Source organism: Saccoglossus kowalevskii, chromosome 20 (genome assembly GCF_978046115.1).
Source record: "Saccoglossus kowalevskii chromosome 20, keSacKowa6.1, whole genome shotgun sequence".
In the NCBI taxonomy this organism is placed as follows: Eukaryota; Metazoa; Hemichordata; class Enteropneusta; family Harrimaniidae; genus Saccoglossus; species Saccoglossus kowalevskii.
In genome coordinates, this window is record NC_140660.1 from 6,884,739 (window position 1) to 6,900,592 (window position 15,854).

Here is a 15,854-nt window from a genome sequence, read left to right on the forward strand (position 1 = left end):
AAGGAAAGTGCAGATTATAAACAGACTATTTTTTAGCTCCACTGTCGACTTTGTCGAGCGGAGCTTATCATATGAGTGATTGTCCGTCGTCGTCCGTGTCAATGTTTTACTTTTTCGACTTCTTCTTGAAAACTACAAGCCTGAATGCTTTGATACTTGGTGTATATGTACCTTGGGTAGACCTCTCTCAGATTTGTTCATTTCATGATGATATCTTCAATTCTCTAATTTTGGTGAATATTTTTGTCATTTTTAGTAAAAAGTGATATTTTCAACTTCTTGTTAAAAACCGCAAGTCAAATTGCTTTGATATCACATATATAGGTACTACATGTGGACCTCTCTCAGATTTGTTCATTTTGTAATGATATCTTTAATTCTCTAATTTTGGTGAATATTTTTGTCATTTTTGGTAAAAAGTGATATTTTCGACTTCTTGTTGAAAACCGCAAGTCCAATTGCTTTGATATTACATATATAGGTACTACATGTGGACCTCTCTCAGATTTGTTCATTTTGTAATGATATCTTTAATTCTCTAATTTTGGTGAATATTTTTGTCATTTTTGGTAAAAAGTGATATTTTCGACTTCTTGTTGAAAACCGCAAGTCCAATTGCTTTGATATTACATATATAGGTAATACATGTGGACCTCTCTCAGATTTGTTCATTTTGTAATGATATCTTTAATTCTCTAATTTTGGTGAATATTTTTGTCATTTTTGGTAAAAAGTGATATTTTCGACTTCTTGTTGAAAACCGCAAGTCCAATTGCTTTGATATTACATATATAGGTACTACATGTGGACCTCTCTCAGATTTGTTCATTTCATGATGATATCTTTAATTCTCTAATTTTGGTGAATATTTTTGTCATTTTTGGTAAAAAGTGATATTTTCGACTTCTTGTTGAAAACCGCAAGTCCAATTGCTTTGATATATTATACATATAGGTACTACATGTGGACCTCTCTCAGATTTGTTCATTTCATGATGATATCTTTAATTCTCTAATTTTGGTGAATATTTTTGTCATTTTTGGTAAAAAGTGATATTTTCGACTTCTTGTTGAAAACCGCAAGTCCAATTGCTTTGATATTACATATATAGGTACTACACGTGGACCTCTCTCAGATTTGTTCATTTTCTAATGATATCTTCTGTTCTTTAATTGAAATGTGCATTGCTAACAGCGGAGCTATCTCAGCCGACAGGCTGCTTGTTTTAATTTGTGATGGAAAGAAGGAACTGGTGGTGAAATGTTAATTAAAAAAATACTTGTTTTTTCAGTAGGACATTTGCTTTGAAAAAATATATGGTTATCTAATTTAAATACCTATATTTTTTAGCTCCATTTTCTCTAATTTTAGTGAAAAATTTTTGCCATTTTTGTTAACAAATGCTGTTTTAAGGTAGAGATGCAGTTTACCTGACAGGTATTTTAATTGGTTAATTAGGAAACCAAGATGACCTCCCTTGTTCACAAAACTATATATTTTCGGAAAGCTTATTGTATGAATTTTAAAGTTTTGTTAGTAGTTTATTTTTATGGACACTGTAGTTTGAAATATGCACAAAAATGTGATTTTTTTGGTCAAAAGTGATTTAAAAAAAATTTGCTTCTAAACGTACCGTTATAACCATGCTTTGTTTTTCTGTCAAAATTGGTTTATGGGTACATATGTTTACTATGAAGAAAGCGCCGTCTTGAAAACTGTCTACCAGTTGTCAATTTTGTAGGGCAACAGCTCAAATTTCACTACTTCAAGTTTATGCATAAATTAAAACCCAGGCTAGTTGTCTGTACGATTGCTGTAACACTATTCAACTAAAAACAATGCCCGACGGCGTTTTGAAGATAAACACATTGTCAATCATTTGTGAAAATTTCGAAACAAAAGATCAAAGCGTCTAGGAGCTTTTTTTTTTAAGTTCTGGAATGTGCACTAAAAAAAAGCTGAGATAATTGCTAATTTGCATAACAATTCACTCAGTAAGAAGTTTACTAATGCTCATAATTACAATGACTGTTACAGTTTCAAATTTAAATGTATTATCGTTTTGTAAAAAGTTAAATACAGTGCATAATGTGGAGATCCCGTCATTTCTTTTTTTCACCAATTTTTTTTTTTCATTATTTATGTACAGCCTTGCTAAATCTTGCTAAGCATTCAAAAGAGATAATTTTGCACCTGTTATCTATATTTTAAAATCGTTTTTTGAGTATGTTCCACTATTCACAATTCTACAAAATTTCAACATTCTATAGCCAAGACTTTTTTAATAATAAAAAGCAAAAAAAAAAAAAAATTCACTCCCAAGTGCCCACGAACCTGCATGATGATGTTCTATGCATAAACTGATGATGTCCCATACATAAAATGATGATGTTCTATGCATAAACTGATGATGTCATATACATAAACTGATGATGTTCTATGCATAAACTGATGTCATATACATAAACTGATGATGTTCTATGCATAAACTGATGATGTCATATACATAAACTGATGATGTTCTATGCATAAACTGATGATGTCATATACATAAAATGATGATTTCAGTTAACTTCTTGAAAATGGCTAGCCCAATTGCTTTTATGTTTTTACTTGGGTACCTTGGGTAGATCTTAATCAGATTTGTTCATTTTGTGATGAATCTTTCAATTCTCAAATTTTAGTTTTGCCATTTTTGGTAAAAAAATAAACCGGCTCAACCAATTGCTTCAAAATTTCATATTCAGGCACCTTGGGACAGTACAAAGAAGTATTTTGTAAAAGGTGACAAAAGTATACCTTTATGCAAATTACCTAATTAATATGCACAAAGAGTTAATATAAACTGTAGTATTTCTTTGTAGTGGTTTGGTAACTTGATGTCTCCAGCCTGGTGGGATGACTTGTGGTTAAATGAAGGCTTTGCTAGCTATGTGGAATATATTGGGGTAAACCGGCATGAACCGGATTGGCAAATGGTGAGTAAATAACTAACTAACTAACTAATGATGATAAATTTGTCATCTACACTGACTATAGATCATCACACTTGTTTACGTTTTGCATGTTTACGCATGGACGCGTTACGTGTGGTTGGTATGAAACTGATGATGTCATATACATAAAATTAAGATGTTCTATTCATAAATTGATGCCATATACCAGTACATAAAATGATGATGTTCTATGCATAAACTGATGATGTCCCATACATAAAATGATGATGTTCTATGCATAAACTGATGATGTCATATACATAAACTGATGATGTTCTATGCATAAACTGATGATGTCATATACATAAAATGATGATTTCAGATTCCTCTGAGAATAAATTTTTGTCAGTCACTTCTACTTAACAGTGATGCCAGTACCCTTTATTATCATATTCACTACATTGTCATACTTTTAGCAGACAGCCACTGATTTTGTATTTTTAGCTCTATAATTCTGCTAACAGTGTTTTGCGATTGAATGCTTTTTTTAAGCCCAAAACAGTACATAAACTGATGATGTCATACATAAACTGATTACGTTTATTTTGAATTTGAAAGTTTGCTGAAATGAAATAATAATTTATGTTTTATTGTTACAGATGGATCAGTTTGTAAATGAAGATTTACATCGCGTGTTTCAGTTGGACGGACTTGGATCATCCCATCCAATATTCGTACCGGTCAACAAACCTGAAGAAATCAGCGAAATCTTTGATACCATCTCTTACAGTAAGGTAAACAACCTGTTTATTGCATGTAACATGTAGCAGAGTGATGTCATACACATAAACTGATGATGTATGACTACACATAAACTGATGATGTATGACTACACATAAACTGATGATGTATGACTACACATAAACTGATGATGTATGACTATACATAAACTGATGATGTATCACTACACATAAACTGATGATGTATCACTACATATAAACTGATGATGTTTCACTACACATAAACTGATGATATATGACTACACATAAACTGATGATGTATCACTACACATAAACTGATGATGTATCACTACACATAAACTGATGATGTATCACTACACATAAACTGATGATGTATCACTACACATAAACTGATGATGTATCACTACACATAAACTGATGATGTATCACTACACATAAACTGATGATGTATCACTACATATAAACTGATGAAGTGCTGTACACATAACTCTACATATAAATTGGTAATTTTCGTTCACTGCGAAATCTGGTGTTATGCGTAAAAGGCGCAAACCTAATGTCTGCTTTTTGCTTTTGAAGTTGAATTTTTTTTTTTTTTAAATATCAAAATGCCAATGTTTCAGAAGGGAATATGGAATGGGATACCCTTACTTCATCAAAAGTAAACCCTCATCTATAGAACACTATTTAGCATGGAAATGTCCAAAAAATTCTTTCACAATTGTTAGTTCACATGCAGTGTTTTGAAAGTGAAACGATGACTTTTATTTGTCCTGTTTTTTATGTTTGATTTCTCGCATAATGTGGGGACTTGCATTAAACAAAAAATGATTTACTATGATGTCAAAATGTCATACACAAAAACTGATGATGTTATACACATAAACTGATACCATAAACATAAACTGATGATGTCATACACATAAACTGATAATGTCATACACATAAACTCAAATTATTTGTAGTGCTATAACATTTTTGTCTGAAGTCAACATCTTAGTCTTCCCAATTTTTGAGAATTTTAGAGCCAATCACAAATAAGAGTCATTCTTACCAAGGCAAGGCTCTAATAAATTTGCTATGTTTTTTTTCTTCCCAGGGTGCATCTATTATACGAATGATGAACTATATTCTTGGTGAAGCAGTCTTCAGGGAAGGATTGACGTTGTTCTTGAAAAGACATTCTTATGAAGCCGCGACGTCAAATGATTTGTGGGCAGCCCTCACTGAGGTACGAATAAAATGACCCATTTGTAGAATTGTCACGTCCCTGATGATGCAACAAATCAATTTCATTGGTCGTTTGTTCTAACAGGCTTTGATTTCATTGGTCGTTTGTTCTAACAGGCTTTGATTTCATTGGTCGTTTGTTCTAACAGGCTTTGTTCATCTCTTGTGACAGCCAGTTCAATCCCACAAGTAGAATAGTCCTCGAAGGAAACGAACATAGCGCTCAAAATGTTAACACTGTTTGAACACCTCCATGGAGTGTGAGCGATGTGTTAAGATACTCAATTCTACTCATGTAAACACCCAGAATTAATTCATTTCATCATAAATATAAGGATTTTGATTTAAAAGAATTTGCGTTGACCGGCCTATATTTTTGAGAAAATGATTGTTTAATTTCAGTGGGTAGTTGCCATTTTGTCAGTATTGTAGTGCTTTTACCATAGGTTCTTACGGTAGAGATATTATGCCATATCCCAAATTGCAGACTGATGACATACATTTGTGTAGGCTGAAAAAAATTATACCGTGTATTCTTAATGATTGGGTATGTTTTCCTGAATTATTTTAAAAATCTGTGTGTTCTATGGAATTTTTCAAAAAATAGCTCAAAACGCACAAAAGAATGTTATTTCATGGTGCAATGAGACAATAGCTTCATGATTTCAGATAATAAACCAATGAACATAGCTGTGTAATTTATAGTATTTCAACAATTTTGAGTACCTTGAAGGGTCAGACGGTGGTCGTCGCACAGCACGTGTTCGAATTTCATGTAAACAAACAATGTATTTCACACATGTTGTGTACGTCGCTATGAGTGCCATATCGAACTGGAGGCAGTGGGATGACCACTGCTTTTTAAAATACTTTTACCGGTAATAGACTTGTGAGATCACATGAGGTGTCGCCATACATATGGTTGTTCACCCTTTTCTTATAAGTCCTCGGTGTATCGTACCAGAGTACCAGACATTTTTATTATGTTCATTCCAGGCTGACGTAGGAGTTGGAGATCATGACGTGAAACAAATAATGGACACATGGACGCTACAAATGGGATATCCAGTCGTCACAGTTGCACGAACCTCCGAAAATACAGCTATAGCCGAACAGAAACATTTCTTAATCGATCCTGATGCGGTTGTTGATGACAAGTACGGGGATATGGGGTCAGTGAACTTTTTGCGTCGACATCATATTTTCGGAGGGAACACGGATAGCTCCTTGCAATGACTTACCCATAATCCTCTGTGATTTGCAAGCAGATGTTAATAACACAATTACGTAGCTATCTGTGAAAATCTTTATACATTCTGAGAACTCGCGTTTTTATATTTTCTGCTCTCCAAAATAGCTGATTTTTTTTTTTATATTTTTGAGTCTCTCCTGAAAAAAAAAAAAATTTGTGGTCAGTGGATGTGTCAGCTCAAAAAGGGTTGCTCACATTTTTTTTTTTTTTTGAAAAACATTAAAGAAAAAAAATTGTTAAAAAAAAACTAATATGCATAAATGTTCACCAAATTATATTATTCAACATCTCAAACCAAAAACAAATTTTTTTTTTTAGCAACACTACATTATATAAAGCTATCAACAAAAAAGATGTATTTCTGTTCACAACTCTTTTTTTTTTTGCTTTCTGAATCTCTATTCAGAGATGCTTAATTGTTTAAGTTACGAACATCGCGTTACGAAAACATCAAGTTACAAAAATGACCACTCGTAACTTTTGACCACTCGTATCTTTCTGAATACAATATAGGGCTTAATTATTCACTACATTTTATTTTCATAAATACACTAAATTAAAATGTAGTGATTAAGTTAAACTTTGAGTATGTTGTTTCCTACACCTAGTGAGTATCTCTACAACATCAAATCTCCTAAAATTAAACCCAGTAAGTTATATAACCACAGAACCTACTGCTCCCTTCACAAACCAGTGATTTTAATTTAATAGTATACTTACAACATCAAATCTTTAAAATTAGTCCTAGTGAAGATTTCCTACAAATGTCTGCTTTTTGCTTTTGAAGTTCAATTCCCCTCCCACAAATAGTATACTATGAATTTTTTTCAACATTTCAACAGAAAAATAATTTTGTTTCAGTCTACAAAAGAATAATGTTGACTCGTGAGAAGGTCATCTTATCAATAAGTAACACATGTTTATACAATTCTGAATTTTAGGTATAAGTGGTATGTACAGTTGTCGTACATGGTGAAAGACGGTGGTATTCAAGAAATTATGATGTCCCCTGATGACGGTGAGATTATCATTACAATCACTTTCACAAACCCATGTACTTTATACATTACTGGGTCTATTAAAGTCACTTTCACAAGACCATGTACCTTTAATACATTACTGGGTTTATTACAGTCACTTTCACAAGACCATGTACCATACATTACTGGGTCTATTACAGTCACTTTCACAAGACCATGTACCTTACCCTACTGGGTTTATTACATTCACTTTCACAAGACCATGTACCTTATACATTACTGGGTTTATTACAGTCACTTTCACAAGACCATGTACCATACATTACTGGGTCTATTACAGTCACTTTTACAAGACCATGTACCTTAAATTACTGGGTCTATTACAGTCACTTTCACAAGACCATGTACCATATATTACTGGGTCTATTACAGTCACTTTCACAAGACCATGTACCTTAAATTACTGGGTCTATTACAGTCACTTTCACAAGACTATGTACCATACATTACTGGGTCTATTACAGTCACTTTCACAAAACCATGTACCTTAAATTACTGGGTCTATTACAGTCACTTTCACAAGACCATGTACCATACATTACTGGGTCTATTACAGTCACTTTCACAAGACCATGTACCATACATTACTGGGTCTATTACAGTCACTTTCACAAGACCATGTACCTTACATTACTGGGTTTATTACATTCACTTTCACAAGACCATGTACCTTATACATTACTGGGTTTATTACAGTCACTTTCACAAGACCATGTACCTTATACATTACTGGGTTTATTACAGTCACTTTCACAAGACCATGTACCTTATACATTACTGGGTTTATTACAGTCACTTTCACAAGACCATGTACCATATACATTACTGGGGCTATTACAGTCACTTTGACAAGACCATGTACCTTACATTACTGGGTCTATTACAGTCACTTTCACAAGACCTTGTACCTTACATTACTGGCTTTATTACTGTCACTTTCACAAGACCATGTACCTTATACATTACTGGGTTTATTACCGTTAAAGTCCTATTATAAACCGCGGTTTATATTACAATGTATCAATTTAAAAATTGGGATCAAAAGCTCAAGTTTGGGGTGCGGTTTCTATTACGTACATATTGCAATCACTAAATGGGCGTGGTCATTTTTTTCCACAACACATGCACAAAACAAACAATACACTGTACAATCTCTTGAATAGGCGTCGGGGAAGAGTGAAAGGCCTTATTTTGGTTCTAAAATAGGCGTTACGAAATGTTGAAAAATTACAGTCAATCAAAAAAAAATTCAACATGATACAAAAAATACTCGGTATTTTTAATGTAATATGCATTTATTTTTTTTATTTTCTTGGTAACGAAAAGTATATTCTAACAGAAGTTTCAAATAAAAACACCAATGCACTGCTTAGTAGCAAATGATCACATAACGGTAGCTCGATCCGGCCATGCTGCGGGTCACAAGTGAATAACTTGTTTTCGAAGTGTTGATATTCGTGATTATTATTTAGTAGTGATTACAATAACGCACGAAAAATAAATTCGTTGAATTGTTATAAAATGCAAGTAAAATTCAACTTAGTTTCCCTGTAAGCGAATGATTTCAGTCACATGTAAACAGCCGATACGATATCCGCCATGTTTTTGAATGCTCACGGGACGTATTATTGATCGGATAGGTCAAGTCGCTAATTAACCAATCAAAATGCTGGATGGTGCCCACGTGTCTAAATTACATAGCTCATTTAAATATGTTAATGACAGTTCAGCGACCTCATGGTGAACACGGAAGAGATTTACCGATAATGTAGTGCGATCTTTTGCCTTTGATTTCCATGGGAAAACGGCATGATTTTTTTTTTAAATCAAAAAATTATTTGTTTTCGAAAGATAAATTATTCTTCAATGCTCAGTTTAACACTTTTACGGTGATAAAAGCTCATTGTCTAAAACTTACGAAACACAGACGTATTCAGAAAGAGTATTGACAGAGGTCGCCGCCAGAACAAAAGCAGTTTCATTGCCTGTCTGACATCTTATCACCGCCGCACTGAACAATAAATAGGTGTGAATATTTTTAGCCATGTTGTCGAAACAAATGAATAGGATTAGGAACAATGCCGTTTTGGAACAGCTGGTTGAAACAATGAAGTCAGTCACGTCTTGTTGAATTGGGGGTGCGGTTAGTAATAGGTACTTTTCAAGTTTTCAATTTTTGTTAAGAACTCTTTAACCCCGAAGCCGGAATTGGGGGTGCGGTTACTATTACGTATGCGGTTTATATTAGGACTTTAACGGTACAGTCACTTTCACAAGACCATGTACCTTATACATTACTGGGTTTATTACAGTCACTTTCACAAGACCATGTACCTTATACATTACTGGGTTTATTACAGTCACTTTCACAAGACCATGTACCATATACATTACTGGGTTTATTACAGTCACTTTCACAAAACCATGTACCATATACATTACTGGGTTTATTACAGTCACTTTCACAAGACCATGTACCATATACATTACTGGGTTTATTACAGTTACTTCCACAAGACCATGTACCATACATTACTGGGTCTATTACAGTCACTTTCACAAGACCATGTACCTTATACATTACTGGGTTTATTACAGTCACTTTCACAAGACCATGTACCCATCTTGCATAGATTCCTTTTAGTGCGTCAATTGCAAGGACACTAATCAGACACTAAGCATTATGTTTATATGTAATGAAAAAAATATTTGTACACTTTCGAACACATTCGTAAAATTGTTTACAAAGGCCATTTGTTTTGAAATTATGTCACTAATGTAATTAATTATGCACAAAAACATTGAATTCAGACAAATAAATAAATAGATTTATATTAAAATAGTGAAAGACGAATTATAGAAACTGAATGGTGTTGAAGTTAGCTCTCAAAGATTTGATTTGCATTATGTTCTATGATTAAGTCAAAAAAAAAAGTTTTGCTTCTCATCCTAGGGAAAATTGGAAACTGCTACAGTGACTCTTTTTAAAACTTGTTTGTGTTACCATAACAACAACAAAATATTACAATATTTATTACCGGTATATAATGATTCATGCAATGACGAAAAGCAAAAACTATTTTTTGTTCGGCATTCCATCAATATCTCGTATTCGTGACGAAAAGTTTTTCTTATCAACAGCGACTGTGGATATTTCATTGCCGAGTGGAACCGAAACGAACGACTGGATCTTAGCCAATATCAATCAGACTGGATACTACCGAGTGAATTACGACACGGGTAACTGGGTTGCGTTACAAAAACAGTTGTCTGAAGACCATCAAGTATGTATTACGAAAACTTTATTTTTTACCAAAAATGACAAAAATATTCAGCAAAAATAAAGAATTGAAGATATCATCTCGTAATGAATAAATCTGACAGATTAATCATGTGCGCTACCAATATCAGCACTACAGACGTCATATTGTGTCATACTGTAAAATACTTTAGTTTAGCTGGAATTAATTTTCGCTGAACAGACTTTATGGGTGTTTTATATGGAGTTTAATTTCACTGATTTTTGATGAGTTGAATGTAAAACATAGGTAAAAAAGTATATTTGCTGGATTTTATTTTCACTGAATCATTCCTTCAGTGAAAATAGCGAAAATTAATTACAAGCGAAAATTAAGTATTTTACAGTAGTAGAATTCATTTAAGCATTTTAAAAGTTATTTTGTGGCTAATTTGCATAATTTTTTGGCAGAAATGAATAATCAGCAATATGATTTTATTCATCAAGACAAAACAATAATTGATTTCTATGATGACATAATTACTGAAAAAGCTAAATTTATTAAATGCAAAATCAAATTCGACACAGCGGAGCTGTTCATATTACTGATTGTCCGTCGTCGTCAACTTTACATTTTCAGCTCAAGTCAGAATGTTTTCAAATTTGATATACAAGTACCTTGGATGGTTCTTTCTGAGATTTGTTCATTTCATGTAAAAATCTCAACTTCTCTATTTTTGGTGAATATTTTTGTCATTTTTGGTAAAAAGTGATATTTTAGATTTCTTGTTGAAAACAGCAAGTCCGATTGCTTTGATACTATACATATTGTTCATTTTCTAATGATATCTTCAGTTCTTTAATTGAAATGTGCATTGCTAACAGCGAAGCTATCTCACAAGACAGGCTGCTTGTTTTTATAAATTTTGTTTATTTTGTTGCCCCTGTTTTGTTCATGTCATTAACTTTAGTGACCTTACTTAATATCGTTTGGTAAAAAAACCTAGATTATATATTCTGAATAATTGATTTTTACCGAATAAAAGACCATATTTCAAGTTAACCGGTCACTGGTAGCATAGTGGTTGTCGCATCAGACACATGATCGGTAGACCCAAGTTCAAATCCTACCTCAGGCTGAACATCAAAATGGTTGACCCTTACCCTGGGTGAGTGTGCCACAGACTCAATGGGAAGGCTAATTCCACTGGCCGAGATTCATTCACTAACGAATGCGACGTTGGGGGAACCTTGGTTAAGATCTGCAGGTGCTTGTGTTCGACGGAGCCTGGTTGACGCCAGGATAGCACATTAAATTGCCATTTGATAGAGAGATGGCCACACAGCCCTGTCATGTTAGACCCAAACATGAATATGACTTCTGTGGAAAAAATGCACTAGGTAATTTGCACATACAAAAAAAAGTCAGGAGAGACAACAGTGACACTCAATGTTCATAACTGTCGCCTGGCACAAAAAAAAAAAACATAATTCAAGTTATGGTTTGGTAGAATGTGATTTTCAAATACCCCATACTTTTAAATCATTTTATTTTTTACTACTTCCATGCCAGTTCCATTAACCCTTGAGTGCCGAATTTATTCTGAGCAAAATTTTGGTTCAATATTTTGCCTGTTTTTACATATCTTTCTATTATTTTTTTTTGACAATTGTGTTGATAAGTACAAATATTTGCTTAATTTGCAGGTTATTCCAGTCGTTAACAGAGCGGGTCTTATCGACGACGCATTCAACCTGGCACGCTCAGGAGATCTGTATCAAACCATAGCATTTGAATTAACACTATACCTGATAAAAGAAGAGCAATACCTACCGTGGGATACGTTTATTAATATCATCATTTACATCAGAGATATGCTGAGCAGAACTGGGGCGTTCGGAGCGCTTGAGGTTTGTTTTACTGAGATTACTTTATTTTAGCTGGAATTAATTTTGCTGAAAAGACTTCATGGGTGTTTTGTATAGAATATATTTCCACTGATTTTTGACGATTTAGATGTAAAATATAGCAAAAAAGGTCTGGATTTTATTTTCACTGAATCATTCCTTCAGTGAAAATAGCGAAAATTAATTCCAAGCGAAAATAAAGCATTTTACAGTAGTTTATTCAACTTTAAGACATTAAAGTTATATTATGGGATGTATTTTGTTTGTAGCAATTGGAGTAGTATATGCCATACACCAAATGCAAGATTTCTCGGTCAGAAAGTTTTGGCAAACAGCCGAATATCACCAAGCATTTGTGTAAATTTGGCCAGGATTGATTTTTTCAGCAGCTCAGGGTACCAACAAGTCTATCAGCAAACTTCTCTCAAAACCGTTCGGTAATGTTTGGCTGTTTGCAAATAACTTCTGTCTTGGATATTTTGTGTATACTGTAATTTGATTTATGGTACGTACTACATCATACGTCGAAGGCTACAACCAAAATAAATCAGATAACTGTCACGTATCTTAATTGTACTGCCTAAATATGTCTAAAATTAGGAACATGAGTAAATACAAAAAAGAATGTAATGCAATGTCCAAATATGGGCAGTGATGTAATGCAATGTCCAAATATGGGCAATGATGTAATGCAATGTCCAAATATGGGCAATGATGTAATGCAATGTCCAGATATGGGCAATGATGTAAAACAATGTCCAGATATGGGCAATGATGTAATGCAATGTCCAAATATGGGCAATGATGTAATGCAATGTCCAAATATGGGCAATCATGTAATGCAATGTCCAAATATGGGCAATGATGTAATACAATGTCCAAATATGGGCAATGATGTAATGCAATGTCCAAATATGGGCAATGATGTAATGTAATGTCCAGATATGGGCAATGATGTAATGCAATGTCCAAATATGGGCAATGATGTAATGCAATGTCCAAATATGGGCAATGATGTAATGCAATGTCCAAATATGGGCAATGATGTAAAACAATGTCCAAATATGGGCAATGATGTAATGCAATGTCCAAATATGGGCAATGATGTAATGCAATGTCCAGATATGGGCAATGATGTAATGCAATGTCCAGATATGGGCAATGATGTAAAACAATGTCCAGATATGGGCAATGATGTAATGCAATGTCCAAATATGGGCAATGATGTAATGCAATGTCCAAATATGGGCAATCATGTAATGCAATGTCCAAATATGGGCAATGATGTAATACAGTGTCCAAATATGGGCAATGATGTAATGCAGTGTCCAAATATGGGCAATGATGTAATGTAATGTCCAGATATGGGCAATGATGTAATGCAATGTCCAAATATGGGCAATGATGTAATGCAATGTCCAAATATGGGCAATGATGTAATGCAATGTCCAAATATGGGCAATGATGTGATGCAATGTCTAGATATGGGCAATGATGAAATGTAATGTCCAAATATGGGCAATGATGTAATGCAATGTCCAAATATGGGCAATGATGTAAAACAATGTCCAAATATGGGCAATGATGTAATGCAATGTCCAAATATGGGCAATGATGTAATGCAATGTCCAGATATGGGCAATGATGTAAAACAATGTCCAGATATGGGCAATGATGTAAAACAATGTCCAAATATGGGCAATGATGTAATGCAATGTCCAAATATGGGCAATGATGTAATGCAATGTCCAGATATGGGCAATGATGCAATGCAATGTCCAAATATGGGCAATGATGTAATGCAATGTCCAAATATGGGCAATGATGTAATGCAATGTCCAAATATGGGCAATGATGTAATGCAATGTCCAAATATGGGCAATCATGTAATGCAATGTCCAAATATGGGCAATGATGTAATACAGTGTCCAAATATGGGCAATGATGTAATGCAGTGTCCAAATATGGGCAATGATGTAATGTAATGTCCAGATATGGGCAATGATGTAATGCAATGTCCAAATATGGGCAATGATGTAATGCAATGTCCAAATATGGGCAATGATGTAATGCAATGTCCAAATATGGGCAATGATGTAATGCAATGTCCAAATATGGGCAATGATGTGATGCAATGTCTAGATATGGGCAATGATGAAATGTAATGTCCAAATATGGGCAATGATGTAATGCAATGTCCAAATATGGGCAATGATGTAATGCAATGTCCAAATATGGGCAATGATGTAATGCAATGTCCAAATAGGGGCAATGATGTAATGCAATGTCCAAAAATGGGCAATGATGTAATGCAATGTTCAAATATGGGCAATGATGTAATGCAATGTCCAAATAGGGACAATGATGTAATGCAATGTTCAAATATGGGCAATGATGTAATGCAATGTCCAAATAGGGGCAATGATGTAATGCAATGTCCAAATATGGGCAATGATGTAATGCAATGTCCAAAAATGGGCAATGATGTAATGCAATGTCCAAATATGGGCAATGATGTAATGCAATGTCCAAATATGGGCAATGATGTAATGCAATGTCCAGATATGGGCAATGATGCAATGCAATGTCCAAATATGGGCAATGATGTAATGCAATGTCCAAATATGGGCAATGATGTAATGCAATGTCCAAAAATGGGCAATGATGTAATGCAATGTTCAAATATGGGCAATGATGTAATGCAATGTCCAAATAGGGACAATGATGTAATGCAATGTTCAAATATGGGCAATGATGTAATGCAATGTCCAAATAGGGGCAATGATGTAATGCAATGTCCAAATATGGGCAATGATGTAATGCAATGTCCAAAAATGGGCAATGATGTAATGCAATGTCCAAATATGGGCAATGATGTAATGCAATGTCCAAATATGGGCAATGATGTAATGCAATGTCCAGATATGGGCAATGATGCAATGCAATGTCCAAATATGGGCAATGATGTAATGCAATGTCCAAATATGGGCAATGATGTAATACAATGTCTAGATATGAGCAATGATGTAATTCTGTATATTGTTTTTTGGTAGGACTACGTGGTGAACCAGGTGAAGGATTCCTATGATCGAGTAGGATGGGACGATAGTGGAGACGACCATATTGAACAGTGAGTGTTCTATATTTATCTTTGGTTTCCGCCGTGGATAAAATAGTTTTTTAATCATTTTGGCATTTCTCAAATTTTTCATCACTTTTTTCTCATAATCTTCACTATTTCTGTAAATGAACCCTAATTTTCATTTTGTGAATTTGTGATGAAATGAGGGAACTGGTGGTGAAAAGGTTAAGCCACTTCACAAAGAGAAATAAAAAATCCTGAATTTTTTTCAAAAATTTGAAAGTGAATAATTTATATTTGGCTTCAAGACTTGATCAAAATTTTGGAAAAATTATAAAAAAAAATTGATTTATAAATTTGTGAGTGTTGATGAAAGTGTTTCAATTTATTGTAGTCAAATTGTAGTC

General features: G+C 33.8%; 1 protein-coding gene across 2 annotated transcripts in view; it reads left to right on the forward strand.

Moving 5' to 3' along the window:
* The window catches only part of LOC100372683 (aminopeptidase N-like), a 53,108-nt gene that overhangs the window by 23,659 nt on the left and 13,595 nt on the right, over positions 1–15,854 (forward strand). For both annotated transcript variants that reach the window (XM_085494728.1, XM_085494729.1), the window contains exons 5-12: positions 2,865–2,978; positions 3,596–3,730; positions 4,797–4,928; positions 5,924–6,099; positions 7,121–7,197; positions 10,361–10,503; positions 12,165–12,368; positions 15,419–15,495. In XM_085494728.1, coding sequence (XP_085350854.1) covers positions 2,865–2,978; positions 3,596–3,730; positions 4,797–4,928; positions 5,924–6,099; positions 7,121–7,197; positions 10,361–10,503; positions 12,165–12,368; positions 15,419–15,495 — 1,058 coding nt within the window. The remainder of the gene's footprint in view (positions 1–2,864; positions 2,979–3,595; positions 3,731–4,796; positions 4,929–5,923; positions 6,100–7,120; positions 7,198–10,360; positions 10,504–12,164; positions 12,369–15,418; positions 15,496–15,854) is intronic.